General features: G+C 37.0%; 1 protein-coding gene across 3 annotated transcripts; it reads left to right on the top strand.

Moving 5' to 3' along the window:
• The first annotated feature begins 1,216 nt into the window (after positions 1 to 1,216).
• Positions 1,217 to 5,847, top strand: LOC136232300 (uncharacterized). Of its 3 annotated transcripts, none has more exons than XR_010690459.1 (8): positions 1,217 to 1,445; positions 2,524 to 2,814; positions 2,933 to 3,039; positions 3,158 to 3,290; positions 3,408 to 3,602; positions 4,441 to 4,755; positions 5,321 to 5,523; positions 5,625 to 5,847. XR_010690459.1 is itself a non-coding variant. In XM_066021368.1 (7 exons), the coding sequence occupies exons 2-6, from the start codon at positions 2,539 to 2,541 to the stop codon at positions 4,714 to 4,716; spliced, it is 987 nt and encodes a 328-aa protein (XP_065877440.1). In that variant the 5' UTR covers positions 1,217 to 1,445; positions 2,524 to 2,538; the 3' UTR covers positions 4,717 to 4,755; positions 5,625 to 5,847. The 3 variants fall into 3 exon arrangements, 1 of the variants encoding a protein (XP_065877440.1); XR_010690458.1 differs by having other exon boundaries at positions 5,420 to 5,523; XM_066021368.1 differs by lacking the exon at positions 5,321 to 5,523.
• The last annotated feature ends 11,365 nt before the right edge of the window (positions 5,848 to 17,212 follow it).

Below are 17,212 nucleotides of genomic sequence, written 5' to 3' on the forward strand. Positions count from 1 at the left end.
ACAAACTGATTAGTATAATTAAATCAAAGCACTTAACTTTAATTGTCTCTTAACTATGGATTAAACTTAAATGAAAAATCTTGTGGAAAGGTGTTTCAACAAAAAATACCCTAACGTCCCCCAACCTCATTCTCTTTTTCATTTCTTTCAAATTCTTATAACAAAATTCAATAATTCAACCCAATATCTAAGCATATTTATACACTATTTAAGTTCATGTAAGTATTATTTCTTCATTTTACGAACACATTATTTAAGTACGTAGTTGGTTAGTTGAATGTTTTCTCGTTGAATCCGCCATTTCTGATTTTCTCCATTTTTGTCGCATTGATAGTAGCTGATGTCGCATTTGCGATGAATTTTGTCACATCTGTGACAAAATTGCTCCTATCGCAGATGCGACAAATTTCATCGTAGATGCGATAAAAATGAAGGAAATTGAAACGATACCATTGCATATGAAGAAAGAGGCAAGACCAACGAAAAAAGCACCCGTATAAGCTAAAAACATACCGTTTGGAAAACTTCATATGTTTTGTATTTCCTTTTCAAAATTTAGAATACTTCAATAAATGCTTTCCTCTGATCTCTGCTAATCTCAAAATCCCTAACGAAACCGAACTCATCACACGTATTTCTGAGATCACAAAATTCGAAGGACACTCATACAAATATTTCATCTCTACTTTTGATTTTGGCAATGACTCTCTTTGACTTTTTTCTATTATGGTTTGGGATGACGAAGAAAACATTTGAGAGTATGAGGAAAAAAGTGAATTGAAATGAGGTATTCTTATTAAAAAATAGATAAAAGTGTCTAATTTAAGATGAAAGAGAAGTATGTTAAATATGTTAATAGACCCTTTCAAATGGGCTAGATTAGTAATAAGGCACGTAGAATGAAAAGTGAACTAATCATAATATCAAGGCACGTAGAATGAAAAGTGAACTAATCATAATATCATCATTAAAGTGTCCTAATTGCTTAATTAATGAGTAAATTAAACCTGTCTTTCAAACCCCTCTCGCTTTCAACGCGTTGGAGCGTCTTTTCAAAATTTAAAACCAAGCAGTGGCAAACTCGGTATTATCAACAAATCGAAGAGTTATTATGAAATCCAAAAAAACAAAAAACAGGAGGGGCGGTCCATCACGTGCAAGAATCCCGTGGCTGCCGGCCCAGGTCGGGAATTATCCCCTGGCTGGCTCTAATCAATGAATCAGTCGCTGCGACGTCGTCTCGTTTGACTGAGAACTGTGAAGACTGAAGACTCGCCAGTTACTTGTTTCCTTCCCTATTTCCCCCATCTACTTCCTCTCTCCACAAATATTTTAAGTCTGACACTGATATACCCAACCCACCATTTCACTTTCGAAGAGAGGAAGGAAATACTGAAAAACCACATCTGCCTCGCCGATCACCTCTCTGGCTATCTTCTTGTTTGGTACCGTCTCTTTCTTCTTTTTAACATTTGGTTTATCTACGTCTATCTATCTATCTATTTGTACAGATGTCAATTTGTGTTTTTAATTGAAATAATTTTGATCTTTGAGCAAGTGTATGGCTAGATCTTGCTGTTAGATGAGTTTTCACAGTCTACATTTGGTTTTCTTTTTTTTCATTATGTTTCGATTTGTTTTGAAATGGGTTTGATGGGATTTAAATCATTGTTTGGTCGGTGTTCCGTTGATTCGGCATTGCTTTCTGAGTCATTCGTTTAGATAAACATTTTCTTTTCTTAGTGACGAATTTGATTTGTACTTTACAGTCGTTATTATCGGCCTTAATTTGCGAATTATGAAAACCAATTAAAACGAAAAGCTAAGGCAGCTCTTGCTAACGGTTTTTAATTGGTGGCTTAACACTCTGATCTTGTTTGACGTCATTCCGGAGTTAATTGATAGTATACTAGTGTTGCGGAATTTCGATATTTTTATAGATTTACTTTAATTTTGTGCAATATTCCAATATGTTCTCGAGGGGCTTGATCTGAAGTGAAAGGGAAATACGGACACGAGTGTTTCATCAAGAATGACGAAGATTCAAGGAAGGATCCCCAGTACTCATTTTCTGTGGACAGAAATAAGAAAGAAGATTTCTGCTTTTAGCTACAAATCATTGCTGTGTCTTAGTTCAATCAATGCTTGACTAGATAAGTTGCTAATAAGATGTTAAAAGCTGGAGTATTGGATTGAGCTTGGAAAAGAGAATAGATTATTTAATGGATTATTGTTATGAGTCAGATATTATGGATTATGAATGTCATATGTGCAACGTGAATATATAATGATGGACAAGGAAGTGCAATCAAACTTGTTCTCCTGGGTTTATAAGTTGAGGCTTCTATTATCTTCTTAATTTTATTTATTTATTTTAAGGAAGGTGTTTATTTTGAGTATGTCTGGATTTCATTACTCATAGGAACTATGCTTGTCAATCTGCCGCAGATATTTTTGCCTATTTATATATATTGTAGATATCACTGGACAAACTTTGTTGAAATATTTGTATTTTTCATTCAGGTCTTTGCCCTGACAATGATGTCAGAGAATGCTCTCAGAGACCTAAATAAACTACCTCGACCTGAGATGAAAAGTGAAAGTTCTACCAAAATGAATTTTGCTAAATCTTACTCCGAGAGTGCTGATGAGAATGTTGAAAAGTGGCCAATGAAAACCTCTGCCTCATTGGTTTCAACTACTTCCAATGGTGGTGAAACCGTTAATCCTGTAACAGAGGTAGTTAATGTGGAGGTAGAATACACCGAGTCAGAGAATTTGAGTGATGTAGCAGATGTTGATGCCAGTTTGAAGGTTAAGTTTATTGGACCTACCATTACCAGATTCCATGTGTTATATCTGCTAAAGCACTTTTAGGCCTACTTTTTAGTAGTTATTGCATTATTCATATATTGCAAGAACGATGTTTCAGGCACTTCTTGCTGGACTAGATTCTAAAGATTGGGTCATGGTTTGCGAATCACTAAATGACATGCGTCGACTATCAATATTTCACAAGGAAGAATTGCTGGATATGCTGTAAGTCTTAATTATTTTTATTGGGTGTTATTATCTATATCTATGTCATATAAATACAACCCCCTTTTCTCTGTTGGATGATAAATCCATCTCTTACAATCTTTTTTTGGTGAACAAGGGGGGATTCGATACCGCTCATTGTGAAGTCATTAAAGAATCCAAGAAGTGCTGTTTGTAAAACTGCTATCATGACTGCTGCTGACATATTTAATGCATATCATGATCACATAATTGATCTTTTGGATCCTCTGGTAATTCTTTTCTATTGACATTTTTGCACCATTTGTTTATTTGTTCATTGTTCTTGCATTACATGTGAACTGATCAACTATTTTTTATAAAATTGTTGTTGAACTTCCTGGATGCAGCTTGTACAGCTTCTTCTCAAATCTTCACAAGACAAGAAGTTTGTTTGTGAGGCAGCTGAGAGAGCTCTGGTTGCAATGACCACTTGGGTTTCCCCCGCATTGTTGTTACCAAAGTTACAGCCACATCTTAAGAACAGGAATCCTCGTGTTCGAGCTAAGGCATCAATGTGCTTTTCTCGAAGTGTACCTCGTCTGGTAGGAAAATGAATCCTTATATAGTCATCTGCTTCTCAATTTGATTAGTGAGGTTTAATGACAACTCCTTTTATTTTCCTTTCTACGATAATACAAGTTATTACATCACATTGCTTCGCAGCTTCCATTATTAGGCATATGCATAATTTTTTGGTCCAAGTTGCATACTTGTCTTTTTAAGGTGCTTTTCTCATTGTGTACCTCGGTTGGTAGGAAAATGAATCCACGTATAATCATCTGCTTCTCAATTTTAGTGAGGTTTAAAGGACAACTCTTTTTTTATATTTTTCCACGATAATGACATTGCCTCACAGCTTCCATTATTGGGCATATGCATAACATTGTGGTCCAAGTCGCATACTTGCCTTTTAAGGTGCTTTTCTCGAAGTGTACATCGGTTGGTAGGAAAATGAATCCTTATATAATCATCTGCTTCTCAATTTGATTAGTGAGGTTTAATGACAACTCTATATTTTTTTTCACAGCTTCCATTATTAGGGATACGCATAACATTTTGGTCCAAGTTGCATACTTATCCTTTTAAGTTCTGCATATGCTGATAGAAGTAGGGATGGTTGCTTATTGTAGAAAAACTTTTCTACTCAAGGAATTATGTAGTCTTGTGTAATTAACTCTTTAATTTTCTATCTTCTCCTTCTGGTGCATGCTTAATGTGAGGGAGCTTTTTATATGTAACAGTTCACAAATTTTTTTATTCTTACTCTGGAATGAGGAAATAGCAGAAATCTAAAATTATATTGTATCAAAATTTAAGTCTATCCGTCGATCATTATCCCCCATCCTGAGTTGCTAACTTATATTTGTTTGTATCAAAAAGGGCATTGAAGGAATAAAATCATATGGGATTGACAAATTGATTCAAGTGGCTGCATCACAACTGAGTGACCAGCTTCCGGCATCTAGGGATGCTGCTCGAACCCTCCTTTTGGAGCTGCAAACTGTATATGAGAAGTCACATGAGCTTACACCAGCTGTATCTGAGCATTCGGAGTTGAATTCTTGGGAGCAGTTTTGTCAATCTAAACTCTCTCCATTAAGCGCACAAGCTGTGCTTCGTGTGACCAATCGAGAGGGTCTGGTTTTGGGTTCATGACAGAAAGAAGGAAGCTATATATAGCATATATGAGTTTTAGTAAGTACTTACAGTCTTGATTTTATTTGCATATATTATCTTCAGTGAGCGGACTCTACACTATTGTTTCCTTGTGCTTATTCTAATTTTGGTCCATCACCATTTTGCTGTAAATACCAAGAATCATTGAGATGTCTGAATTGCGGTTAAATACGTAGTTTACTTGGATTATTCGTTTACAGATGGGCTTATCCTTTCAGTCCTTTACCCGGAACGAATTAATTCTAAATTGTCAATTTATTGTTGTTGTGTGTGTTTCTTTTGTGCATATGCTATGCCACTGTAGTTTTTGTCCCTACTTGTAGAATTTGTTTTTGCTTAACCACTCCATCATCATAAAGATTTAACCAAACCCACTGATTAATCATTATTTTTGTCCCTTTTATCCCCACTTGTTTTCTATCATCAATCTTCAGATCTTTCTTAATTGCATTTGGGTTAACCAAGAGTACGAAAATAGAAAGATATATTGAACAAAGACTAATGATCAGCAAAAACCATCTTGGGCTAGCAACAGAGGTAATAATCATGGCTATAGTGATATCTGTGATACTATTATTTGTAGGTATTGGGTTATTAGTGGTAATTCATGCTTATATCGTTGGAAGAAGTATCAGAAACAATTCTGCAACTGAGAGAGACCATAATAATAATAATAATCCAGGAACATTAACTGAAGGTGATATAGAGAAGCTCCCGAGCTATGATTTTATAGCAGAAAGCAGAGGAAGTCCAGTAGATTGCGCTGTTTGTTTGGATAGTTTCAAGGTTGGTGATAAGTGCAGAGAGTTGCCAATCTGCAAACACAGTTTTCATGCTCAATGCATCGATGAATGGATATTGAAGAAACCCATTTGTCCAATTTGCAGAACAACAGCTGATTCAAGAAGACAAGCAATTGGAGAAGAAAGCAGCCACTTCAGTGATATCCAAACATTAGAGTTCAGTAGCAATTTGAGTGATGCCAGTATTCAACTGTCTGCAGGTAATAGTCGTAGGATTGAGATTAGGGACACTCTTTTATCAAACATTTATGGAACTCGTGAATTCACACAAAATCAATCAGATTTAGTTGCAACTGACATAAGTTCACTTGATTCTACATTTGAGCCTTTTGTCTGTTGATTCTACACAAGTTCTTCACTTGATTCTTCACATAAGTTAATGATGCCACCAACAAGTTGCCAATCGAGAATTCGGTTTGTGACATGTCACTTAAGCTTGAGCCATCATGTGTTATTGAAAAACTATGTTAACAGTTGATAAAATGTCAGAAACTGACCTGTTGAAAATAACTAAATCGATAAATTTTTGTTGATGTTTGTATACTTTTTGATACAGCCGATTGATGAATTCATATGACTTTTATCTGGGACTGATTTTGGGGGTTGCGAGAAAGTTTGAGTAGCTACTAGGTATTGGAAAGCTCCATTAAATTTGTGTATAGTGCTTTATTTTTTATTATAGTTTGACAAAGTACCATTACTTTGTGTATTTTCACCATTGGATGATGAAGTATAAAATTAATCCAATGGTGAAAATACATAAAGTATGACTTACTTTGTAAAAAACAAAGTAACTATAGCCTTTATCTTTGATTATATGATCTTAATGATCCCGTAATATATTCATCATTAGATCTAGGTTTATTAGAATCTTAGTATTTGGTCATTAAGGTCTATACGAACCCTGTTGCTTATAGACATTAGAATACTCTTGTCAATAAATTATGATTTTTTTTACATATTTTTAATTTGTTCGCTTTCAAGTTTTTTTAGATGAAATTTGTTCACTTGCAAGTTGAAATGCTAGAGAAAATAAATTATCTTAAAAATTCATGGTCAGAATATCTTAAATTGAATTGTTAAATCTATACGATTTTAGTAAGATTCACCAGATCTGTTAATTTATTAAGAAATGTTTTAGATACAATTATTATATTAGATTTATATTTCTGTAGTTTTGACTTTTTTTTGTAAGCACTGTATTGTCTCTGACTATAAAAAGTGTTGGCATTTAACCCTATGATTTACTAATATTTACCCTAAGTATAGAAATCAATAAAAATTTGATTAAATATAGACATAAGTCAAAGTGTGTAAGAAAACACATTAAATTGAGCATGCGATGACCATATTATACACAAGTTAAAATACTATGTTTCCTTATCAAAATTGTTAGCGTCTATACCCTGACATATGGGCATAACCCACCTCTGTTTTTCCTCAAAGCTAATGTAGATGCTTCTATTCTTTAATGTTCAACTAGGCTAGGTATTTGTGCAGTGCTTCGTGACAGTCAGGGCTGTTTCTAGGGAGCGTTTTCTCGTATCATTCCTGGTTCTTTTTCAGTCTAGAGAAGGGGAAGTGATCGATATTAGGGAGGTTTTGAGGTGGTTAAAGGAGAAGAGGTTAGATGCAGTTGAGGTTGAATCGGGCGCTTCTACTGTTGTTTTGCATATTTAAAGTCCAACGAAAAGTTCAAGCAATAATACTTTTACTTTTATGGGTGATTGTAAGAGTTTGATTAATGATTTTGCTAATACGGAAGTTAGTTTTATAGGTCATTCTACGAATAAGGTCCTAATGCTTTACCTAGAGTGGGTTATTGTTTTTCAGAATCCGTGGAGTGGACTTGTAGCCCTCCAAGTTTTATTCACCATACTTTGTACGTTGATTCTATATAATGATATCATTTTCTTTAAAATAGTAATAATATCGTGTGTATGTTATAAGTGCAATTCCAAATTAAAAATCATTCAATCTAAGAAGCTATTGGTTAAACCGAGTTACTTAGAATGAAGCCGTTTTAATTTTACCAATTTATGACCGAGGTCTGTAAAGGTCCAATTATGCAAAATTATCTATTTTACTCCCACTTTAAATTTGGGTTATCATTAATTCTAAAAGGCTTAATACACAAATAACCCCCTGAACTTGTCCAAATATTGCAACTGCCCCCCTCAACTTTCAATTGTAACAACTTGCCCCTTAAACTTGTTCAATTGTAAAACATGACCCCAAATTGGAAATTTTTTTACCCCGTACTTGAAGCAATCATAAAAACGTTTCTTCGGATTCGTATCACGCCAAAGTTCTGATTATCAAACTCTACGAGCGTTGCAGATTTTGCATTTCACGTGTTTCTTCAATTGCAGTCCATATCAACAATTTGGGGTTATATTTTACAATTGGACAAGTTTAAAGGGTAAATTGTTACAATTAGACAAGTTCGAGGGGTAAGTTGTTACAATTGAAAATTGGAGGGGGCAGTTGCAACATTTGGACAAATTCAGGGGGTTATTTGTGTATTAAGCCATTCTAAAATTAAAGCCCATTCAATACCCGGTGTCACGGTCCATTGAACTAATTTCACAATCAACACCATTTTATTTATCATTGCATAAAATAAAACTATATATTATAATTTTAATCCTATGAATTTAATTAAAATTAAAACATTTTGAATATGAAAAATATTTTAATTTAGTGCAAAAATGATTCCAGGTTAAAATTAATTTTTAAAACACTAAACATCCTAAAAAAACCCAGCCCATGAAAAACACGATAGGCCCATGACTTGACAACTCGACGGTTGTCCATCGCGGACAGCCGCTTGGCTTGTGTTGTTGCCGCCACAGGGGGCGATAGCAGCCCTTGCGGCTAGGATGGGGCTGTTCGAACAGCCCTAAAAAATCAACATGGGCTGTTTGAGCCGCCCCTATTCCCAGTGGTGTCGTGACAGCGACACCCCGATAAAAACTTGGACCCTACGGACCTTTAGCCCCGACCTCGATACAATCAGTTCAGCCACCGAATCTCGTGAATCCAAAAATAGAAAATATATTTTATTTTAATTCTCGTTTTTCAAAATAGAAAACACAAACATATATATAATTAACTCGAAGTTTCAAAACTCGAACAAGGCCAATCCATCCAATCTAACGAGCTGTAGCTTTGATACCACTTTTGGGGATTCGTCATAGAAAATAAACGAAGCGCATCTGAGTGCTACCGTTTAAAATTTTCTAGAATCCGTAGACCGTGTTAGATTACCACAGATTAAACCTTAAAACATTTATCTAGAGTTATCAGAAACTTACGGGTTAAATCTCTTCTAGAGATGGCTGAAGAAATCTACAAGCCGTTTGATTCGCCAAGGTCTCGTGCACCAACTCTATCGAAATGAAACCGGTGCAAGTCGAAGCAAGAACGGATTCGATGAACACCGAGCAAAGGGGCTATAGGTGCTGGCCGAATTCTTTGTGTATAGGGGCTAGGGTTTATTGTGTTCTTTTTAATTAGGCCTTAAATACTTTCCTAACTAGGTTTTATGTAATTTTAGTTAATCGGAAATTAACTCCTAATTAATTCAACCTCATAAATAAAACCCAAGAATATTTATTTAATTCAATTGATATTAATTGGTTAATTGGAATAACCAACAATTACAATTAAGGCCCGAAAGAACTTAATTGAATTATCAATTCCACCAATAAATTATCCGATGCGATTTAATTAATCAATTGACTAATTAATTACATTAGGAAGTTTATTAATCAATTATAATCAATTTCAAATACTAAATTGATTAACTTGTTATTTAAGGAATAATCAATTAGTTCCTAGAGTTAATTAATTGATAATTAATTAATCCGTTCCTTTCTGATTAAATATATAACATGTATTTATTGCTTAAGTTTCATCACAGTAGTTGTGTGCACGATCCTATGGGTCCATCCTCAGTCAGTCATGGGCCTAACGCCCAATTACCGTAAGTGGGTTCTAGCAAAACATCACGACCCCCAATTGATACGAATTATTTCAGCCATCTCAAGGAGACATGAAACCTAATAGATGATCTCTTAGTATCTCTTAACAATTGCATATCGATATTGTAAAAGAGGGACATGGTGGCTGCCATTCTCTGTGTGGTTTATGATATTTCTTGATCGAAAGTGAACTGATGAATCATATATTATAAAGCAGAGACATGATGGCTTCTTCAGTTCCACTTATTAAGTGGTCGGTGATATCAGCTCACTATTAGGTGAGTGGTAATTCTTTCACTTCACTTAAACACAACAACATGTTCACTAATTCACCCAACATACCCATATTCGGCATCCTGTTACGTACATATTAGGCGTATATCAAAGTGAACCAGATTCCACATCATTTACTATAATGAAACCAGGTCTGGAGATACTAGAGTTCTACATTTAGAAAGATCAATGACACGTCCACCATGAATCTATCTAGAGCGGATTGATCCACTCCCGCATTGAGCTACATCAACATGTACCTACATCCATATCTCAGTATACAACTATTGCAGTCGTATGTTCAACACTACTACACCATGTATATGCCTTTGGTTTTATTCATTCCCACGAATAGAACATGTCTTAGATAGGTTTATGATTAACAATCAATGGATACTTCATTCGGGTTTATAGCATAAGATATAAATAGAATTAATTAATGCCTTTATTCATTATACAATGTATTCTAACAATATACATAATGTTCAATATATAGCATAGAACCAATGCTTAAGAACTAGGGCACACCAATACAGTTCACCAAGTTTAATACAATGAATTCCCAATTTGATTATTTGTTTAGATAGAGAAAAATTAACAAAGATGAGAGAGAAAGAAAAAAAAAGAAAATAAAGAGAGATGGAGAAGATGGTGTAATTGATTTTTATTTTTTATCTTGGGGTTTATTTTTGATAATTAGATAATAAAGTGAGTTAATTTTTAAAATAAATAAATATAAGGACAAAATTAACTATTTTCCTTTTGACTTTTTTTTAACACCGATAGTCAATTTGGCCTGTGTTTGCTAACAGAATGAAACTCAAGGTACCAGTTTGTAAATTTTTAAACCACAAGGGTACCAATCGAAAACAGGTGTAACCACAAGGTTTATTTTTATACTTTTTCCTTTTAATTATTTACCCTCCATTTTGAAAAATGTCAAAACCCAATACAACACCCCTATTTATGGATTAATTTAATTGAATCCTAACCATTTATGTTTTCGACCAATTTTATTTTACTCTATTTATTAAGCTTTTAATTTTGCTTTTAGTGATTTTGTCCCCTCATAGGCAGTGAAGAGATGTTCCATGTCACATACATAGGGGGCGGTAACCACCAATGGTGCAGAGTTGTACTTAATTGCAGCCGTCTTGTCACATCATTAGAGACTGCAACCACATTCATTACTGAATTCAAACGGTAAAGAAGGGGAAAAGACTATCCTTACAGCCAAACACAGAATGTGGATAAACTCGTTCTTTAGACGGTTAGCAATCTGATTGGCTGTTCAAATTCAAACCGCCAACCACATCCCAGTTCCCCCTCTTCACCTTTATAAAGGCCTACTTTTGGGACTCCACACATCGTAAAACTGATTTCCCCCATCACTTCATCTCTCTCTCTCTCTTAACCAAGAAAAACCCTAACCTCATCCTCATGGTCAGAAAGAACACCAGGTCATCCACTGCCAACAAAGGAAAGGAGAGGAAATTGGACATCAGCGGTAGCACAATTAGCTCCAGTGCCCTCTCTCACCAGGTGCTTACATTTTCCAATGAGACTGAACAGAAGAACTATGAGAATTTCAAGAACATAGACCTTCATTCCACCCTTCAGATTTGTTGGGATAGCCTTGAGACCGTGGGTCTCACTAAGGAGGTGAAGACTTTTATTTATGGTGCAAACCTTACCCCATTCCTTTCCATTGATGAAGAATCATATCGCGAGCTCACACTGGAGTTCATCTCTACTTTCCAGAGAGATCCTTCCATAACTGACAAAACACAGCACAAAAGATACCAATTTTGCCTTCGAGGGAATCATCTCAACTTTCCATCAACATAATGAATATTCTCATGGGTCAAGTTGACCAGGATAGACTTGATGAGGAACCATATGCATCTGCTGCTTGTGAGATCCCGACCGACTTCGATACAGGTGCTTTTAAGAAAACCATCACCGGTTAGAACGAGTATAGCACAAGCACCTCAAAGGCCTCCGACATTGATAATTACTCACTGAAGTGCCTACACCGAGTGCTGGCTAGATCATTGTTTGGTAGGGTCCATCAAGCCACCGTTCCTTCCGCAGACCTGTTCACGTTGTCCTGCATGCACCGTCACAAGCCAATGAACGTAGGGTATTTCTTTGCTGAATATATATCTGTCTTACAACTGAAGAAGAGTGTTGTTGGTTTGTTCTATGGCCCATACGTGTCCACTATTGCGAAAAACGTGGGTTTCTTTGATCCTAAATTCATTATGCTCACTCTGGGACCGCATATGGAGCCAATTAATCTAAATGCAATGAAGAGATTGGAGATTTGTTGTGACGTCAAGGGTGTTTGGTACTTGTGGAAGGAAGCATAGATGTTAAAATAGAAGGACAAGGAACAGGTTGAATGCTCCAAGAAACAAAAGAGCAATGACGGTGTGGCACACCCAATTCACATCTCCCCACTGAAGACCTTTGAAGAAGAGCACCCCCATGACATAGGTGATGAGAAATGTTTTCAACAGGCTGCGCGAATGAGCATGAAGACTATATTGATCAACCTTCGGGTGATGGTGTTGAAACACCTTTCCACATGATTTTGATTTGACAAAATTATTTGAGTATATGTTTAAAAATATTCTAAAACACACTAAGCTTAAATGCTTTGATTTATTACACTAATGTGTTTGTTCAATGTTGAGATAAATTATTTATAAGACATAAAGACTAAAAGGCTAAAGGCCCAAAGGAAAGTCAAAGGCCCAAGACAACTCGGCCCGTGTAAACAAAATGCTGTCGTTGTGGACAAAACGCAACTCAGCATGAAGAAGGATCTGGAAGACTTTCTTTATCTACTTCGGAACGAAGCTGCTGAGTTGGACGATAAAGAGTACAAGACAGCAGCTGAGCAAGGAACAACTTCAAGACAAAGTATTTCTACTTTGGGTAAAGTTCAGAAGACACAGAAAGCTGTCTAGAAGACTTTGCCATAAAAGGAGAAACATTCTGCATGTCTGTCTAAAAGCTGCTCAGCACTGACCGAAGACAGAAGATACAATAATCTAATTGGCCAACGGCACTGAGCGTGTACTGAGTGACAACGACATCAAGCCGTTTCCCTCCAACAGTTATTTCGAAATTCGAAATAACCGATACCTCAAGTGTCACTATAAATAGGCCTTTCAGTTGCTTCATTCGATGCAGATCTTCAACAAGCCATTACGCTGACCAAATTTCTACTCGAAGAATCTATGTGAAAAAGCAAAGCAAATACTTACACCAATTTCCATATTACTGTGTAAAAGTCTAGAGTGATTATCCAATCATCTAAAGTGTCTTAGCAATTGTTGTTTAGGACAAACTTATTATCATTTCTAGAATTAGAAAGGAGAGGCTGAGTACTCGGTTATAGTACTCAGCAATAGAATAGGAGTGAGTAGAGGTATAGAGGAAGGTACTCTTGTTATACTCAGCTTCTTATTATAAAAGGTTTGATGCTCTACCGTTAAAAAGCTCAGTAGAGAATTCGAAAGCTCGGAACGTGTTCCGGGGACAGGACGTAGGCGTAGAGGCCGAACCTGGATAAATCTGCTGAGTAACATCGTTCTAACCTTAAACTCCTTTAATATATATATATTGCTTGCTTAAACAAAACTGACCAAGTAAAGAGGTCACGTTGAGTTGTGTGAATTGAGTATCTGAGTTCAGGAATAGACTCAAGTGCTATCTCCTGACTCAATGAAAGAAGCTGACTTAGCCACCAGTTGACTAAGCTAGTGTCTTACTTCACTCAGCGCGCTGTGTAATTCCTTTTCAAAGTAAAAGAAGTCAGCCTTAACGTACTAAAATTTTAAATAGTTCCTATCCCCCCCTTGGAACTAACCTGGTGCGTTATAAAGGACCAACAAGTGGTATCAGAGCTTAAAAGCTCACTGTGAAAGGTTTAACTACCTTGAGCTGATCCCCACTATGGCTGAAAACAGCACTCGGTTTCTCCCAGGAAACCAGACAACTCAGATCTTACCTGAGGGGCTATCCATTACTCGACCTCCCCTATTCTTCGGGTCTAACTACACCTTCTGGAAGAATAGGATGAAAAACTTTATTCAGACAACAAATATGAGTGCATGGCTTTCAATAGTCCAAGGCCCATTTGTTCCTGTTGAAGTTATGACTGGCCAAACAGTTGTCAAAGCTGAGGCCAAATGGACAGAAGATGATCTCAAGAAGCTACAAAACCACGCTTCGGCTATAAACATGCTTCACTGTGCACTTGATGCTTCAGAATATAACAAGATTTCAGGTTGTGAGTCAGCGCAAGAGATCTGGAAGAAGCTGGAGGTCACCTACGAAGGAACCAACAAAGTGAAGGAGTCCAAGGTGAACCAGCAGATGAGACTATACGAGCTGTTCGAAATGAACGATGATGAAGGAATCTCTGACATGAATACAAGGTTTACAAACATCATCAACGAGCTCAAGAGACTTGGGAAGATCTTCACTGAGGAAGAACAAGTCAAGAAGATTCTTAGGAGTCTTCCTAAAAACTGGCAAGCAAAGAAGACCGCTGTTGAGGAAGCTCAAGACTTAACCACCTATAAGTATGATGAACTCATCGGCTCACTGCTGACCCATGAGATCTCGATGAAGAATTTCGAGATGAAGGAAAAGTCTGAAGATAAGAAGCAAAAGTCTCTTGTCATGAAAGCTGACTCCACTGATGGAAGCTCAACAGACGATGAAGAGATGGCTATGTTTACCAGAAAGATGAAAAGGCTGTTAAAAAAGAATGACAAATATTCTAAGAAGCCTTATAAAAAGTTTGATAAGTACAAAGCTGACTCCAGCGACAGCAAGTACAAGAAGGATAGCTCAAAGCCCATTACTTGCTTTGAATGTCATCAAACTGGGCATATCAAGTCAAGCTGTCCCTCGCTGAGGAAAGAAAGAAAGAACGGCAAGAAGGCAATGGTGGCAACCTGGAGTGATAGTGATGATTCATCATCATCTGAAGCTGATGCCACTGAGTCAGCGAAGATTTATTTCATGGCTAACGAACTTGCTGAGCCATGTGTTTCTAAGCATGCTGACCCCTCCATTGCATCTGACGATGAGGAACATTCAAATGAGGTAATATCACTACCCTTGCTCAGAAATGAAATGGTTAATGCCCTGAGTGACCTCTACACACTTGTCAAAAAGTGTAATAAAAAGGTTAGAGCACTCAGCAGGCGATGTGACGAGGTAGAGGAGGTCAAACTGAGTGACCTTCGATATCTTCTTCAGGACAACTCAGATTTGCATAGTAACATTGGAATTATGCAAAAGTTTGTCTCTGAGGTCCAATCAGATTCTAAGAAACTGAGAAAGGACGTCACATCCATTCAGAACCAACTAAAGGTTCCAAACAAAAGAAATATTCCTCTGAATACTCAGTACCGAAGTACTGATCAGCAGAGATGGAATCCTCAGCGGAATGTCCAGTGTGACTTCTGTGGGAAGAAAGGACACACCACAAAGGTGTGCTGGCATGCTCTGCACTGGGGTGCTGACCAGTCAGTGAGACATCCTAAACAAAAGGTTAGCTGTGACTTCTGTGGAAAGAATGGCCATACTGTCCAAGTATGCCACCATAAAATAAAACATGATGTTTTACCTGTTGAACCTAACAAGCAAGGACCCAAAAAGAATTGGGTACCTAAAAGTAACTAGTTACATTGCAAGTAAGCCTGAGGTGTGCTGAGAAGTCAAAGATGTGGTATATTGACAGCGCATGCTCGAGGCATATGACTGGTGATGAAACTCAGTTCATCACATTTGAGCGTAAACGAGGAGGAAGCGTAAGTTTTGGAGACAACAAAAAGGGTAAGATAGTAGGGTCAGGAACCATTGGAGGTAATCCTACTATTGAGTCTGTCTCCCTAGTCAGCGGACTCAAATATAACTTACTCAGCGTAGCTCAGCTATGTGACAATGGGAGAAAAGTTATATTTGATGACACTGGATGTAAAATATTCGAGGGTAAGACTAATGAGTTAATTTTAACTGCCCCTCGCATTGATAATGTCTTCATGATGAACTTAGAGAAAAAGTTTTCAAAAACTGTATGCTTAGTATCAAAGGAAGAAAATTCCTGGCTATGGCTCAGGAGACTTGGTCATGTAAGCATGGACCTCCTGGCCAAATTAGCAAGAAAGCAATTGGTTGAGGGACTGCCAGAACTTAAATTTGAAAAAGATCAACTATGCCACGCTTGCCAAGCTGGAAAACAAACCAAACAATATTTTCATAGCAAAAACATTATCTCAACTAAGCGTCCATTAGAGTTACTACACTTGGATCTCTTCGGTCCAGTCCAGCCGCTGAGTCTGGGTGGAAGAAGATTTTCCTTGGTCATTGTAGATGACTTTTCTCGGTACACTTGGATCATCTTGCTGAGTAGCAAGGATGAGACCTTTGAGACATTTTTAAATTTGGTTAGAAAACTTGAAAATGATAAAGACCTAAAATTGGCTCACATCCGAAGTGATAATGGTGGAGAATTCAAAAACCAACAGTTTGTTGAATTCTGTGAAGCCAGCGGCATTGACCATAATTTTTCTGCTCCCAGAACGCCTCAACAAAATAGGGTTGTTGAAAGGAAGAATAGAACCTTGGTTGAAATAGCCAGGACAATGCTGAGTGAGCATAGGCTTCCAAAGTACTTTTAGGGAGAAGCTGTCAGCTATATTCTTAATAGGGCTATTGTTAGACCTATACTAAAAAAAAACCCCTATGAACTTTGGAAAGGACGAAAGCCCAACATTGGATACTTTCGAGCCTTTGGCTGTAAATGTTTTATTTTAAACACCAAAGGTAGCTTAGCTAAGTTTGACTCAAAAGCTGATGAGGCTATCTTTTTAGGCTACTCAACAAACAGCAAAGCATACTGAGTTTTCAATAAACGAACTCAAGTTTTAGAAGAGTCAGTACATGTTGAGTTCGACGAAACTAACCCTGTAGGAAGATATCATCCGCTGACCGAGGATGATCCACACTCAGTACCCGCTGATCAAGATACAGCCGCTGAGTCATTCCTTCAAGGGCTGACCAAAGGTAAAAGTGAACCTCAAATTGTTTTCACTGACCAATCTACACCTGCAGAGATTATTGAAACACAGACAGCACAAGACATCAATCTACCAAAGGAGATAAGGATACCAAGAGGACACTCAGAGAGTGCTATTCTTGATGCCGCTGAGAATACCCTGATGACAAGAAATCAACTCAGGAGATACCTCAGCAACGTAGCCTTCGTCTCAGTTCAGGAACCAAAGAACTTCGCTGATGCTGAGTACGATGAATTCTGGATGAGCGCAATGCAAGAGGAACTTGATCAATTCAGAAGAAACGATGTATGGGAGTTGGTGCCACATC

The sequence above is a fragment of the Euphorbia lathyris genome, chromosome 6, assembly GCF_963576675.1.
Source record: "Euphorbia lathyris chromosome 6, ddEupLath1.1, whole genome shotgun sequence".
Lineage (NCBI taxonomy): Eukaryota > Viridiplantae > Streptophyta > Magnoliopsida > Malpighiales > Euphorbiaceae > Euphorbia > Euphorbia lathyris.

Bases quoted from the DNA above. Each gene is read 5' to 3' on its own strand.
- LOC136232300 (XM_066021368.1), top strand. From the start codon at position 2,539: ATGATGTCAGAGAATGCTCTCAGAGACCTAAATAAACTACCTCGACCT. The intron at 2,815-2,932 runs GTTAAGTTTATT...ACGATGTTTCAG, and splicing joins ATGTTGATGCCAGTTTGAAG to GCACTTCTTGCTGGACTAGA. The intron at 3,291-3,407 runs GTAATTCTTTTC...TCCTGGATGCAG, and splicing joins TTGATCTTTTGGATCCTCTG to CTTGTACAGCTTCTTCTCAA.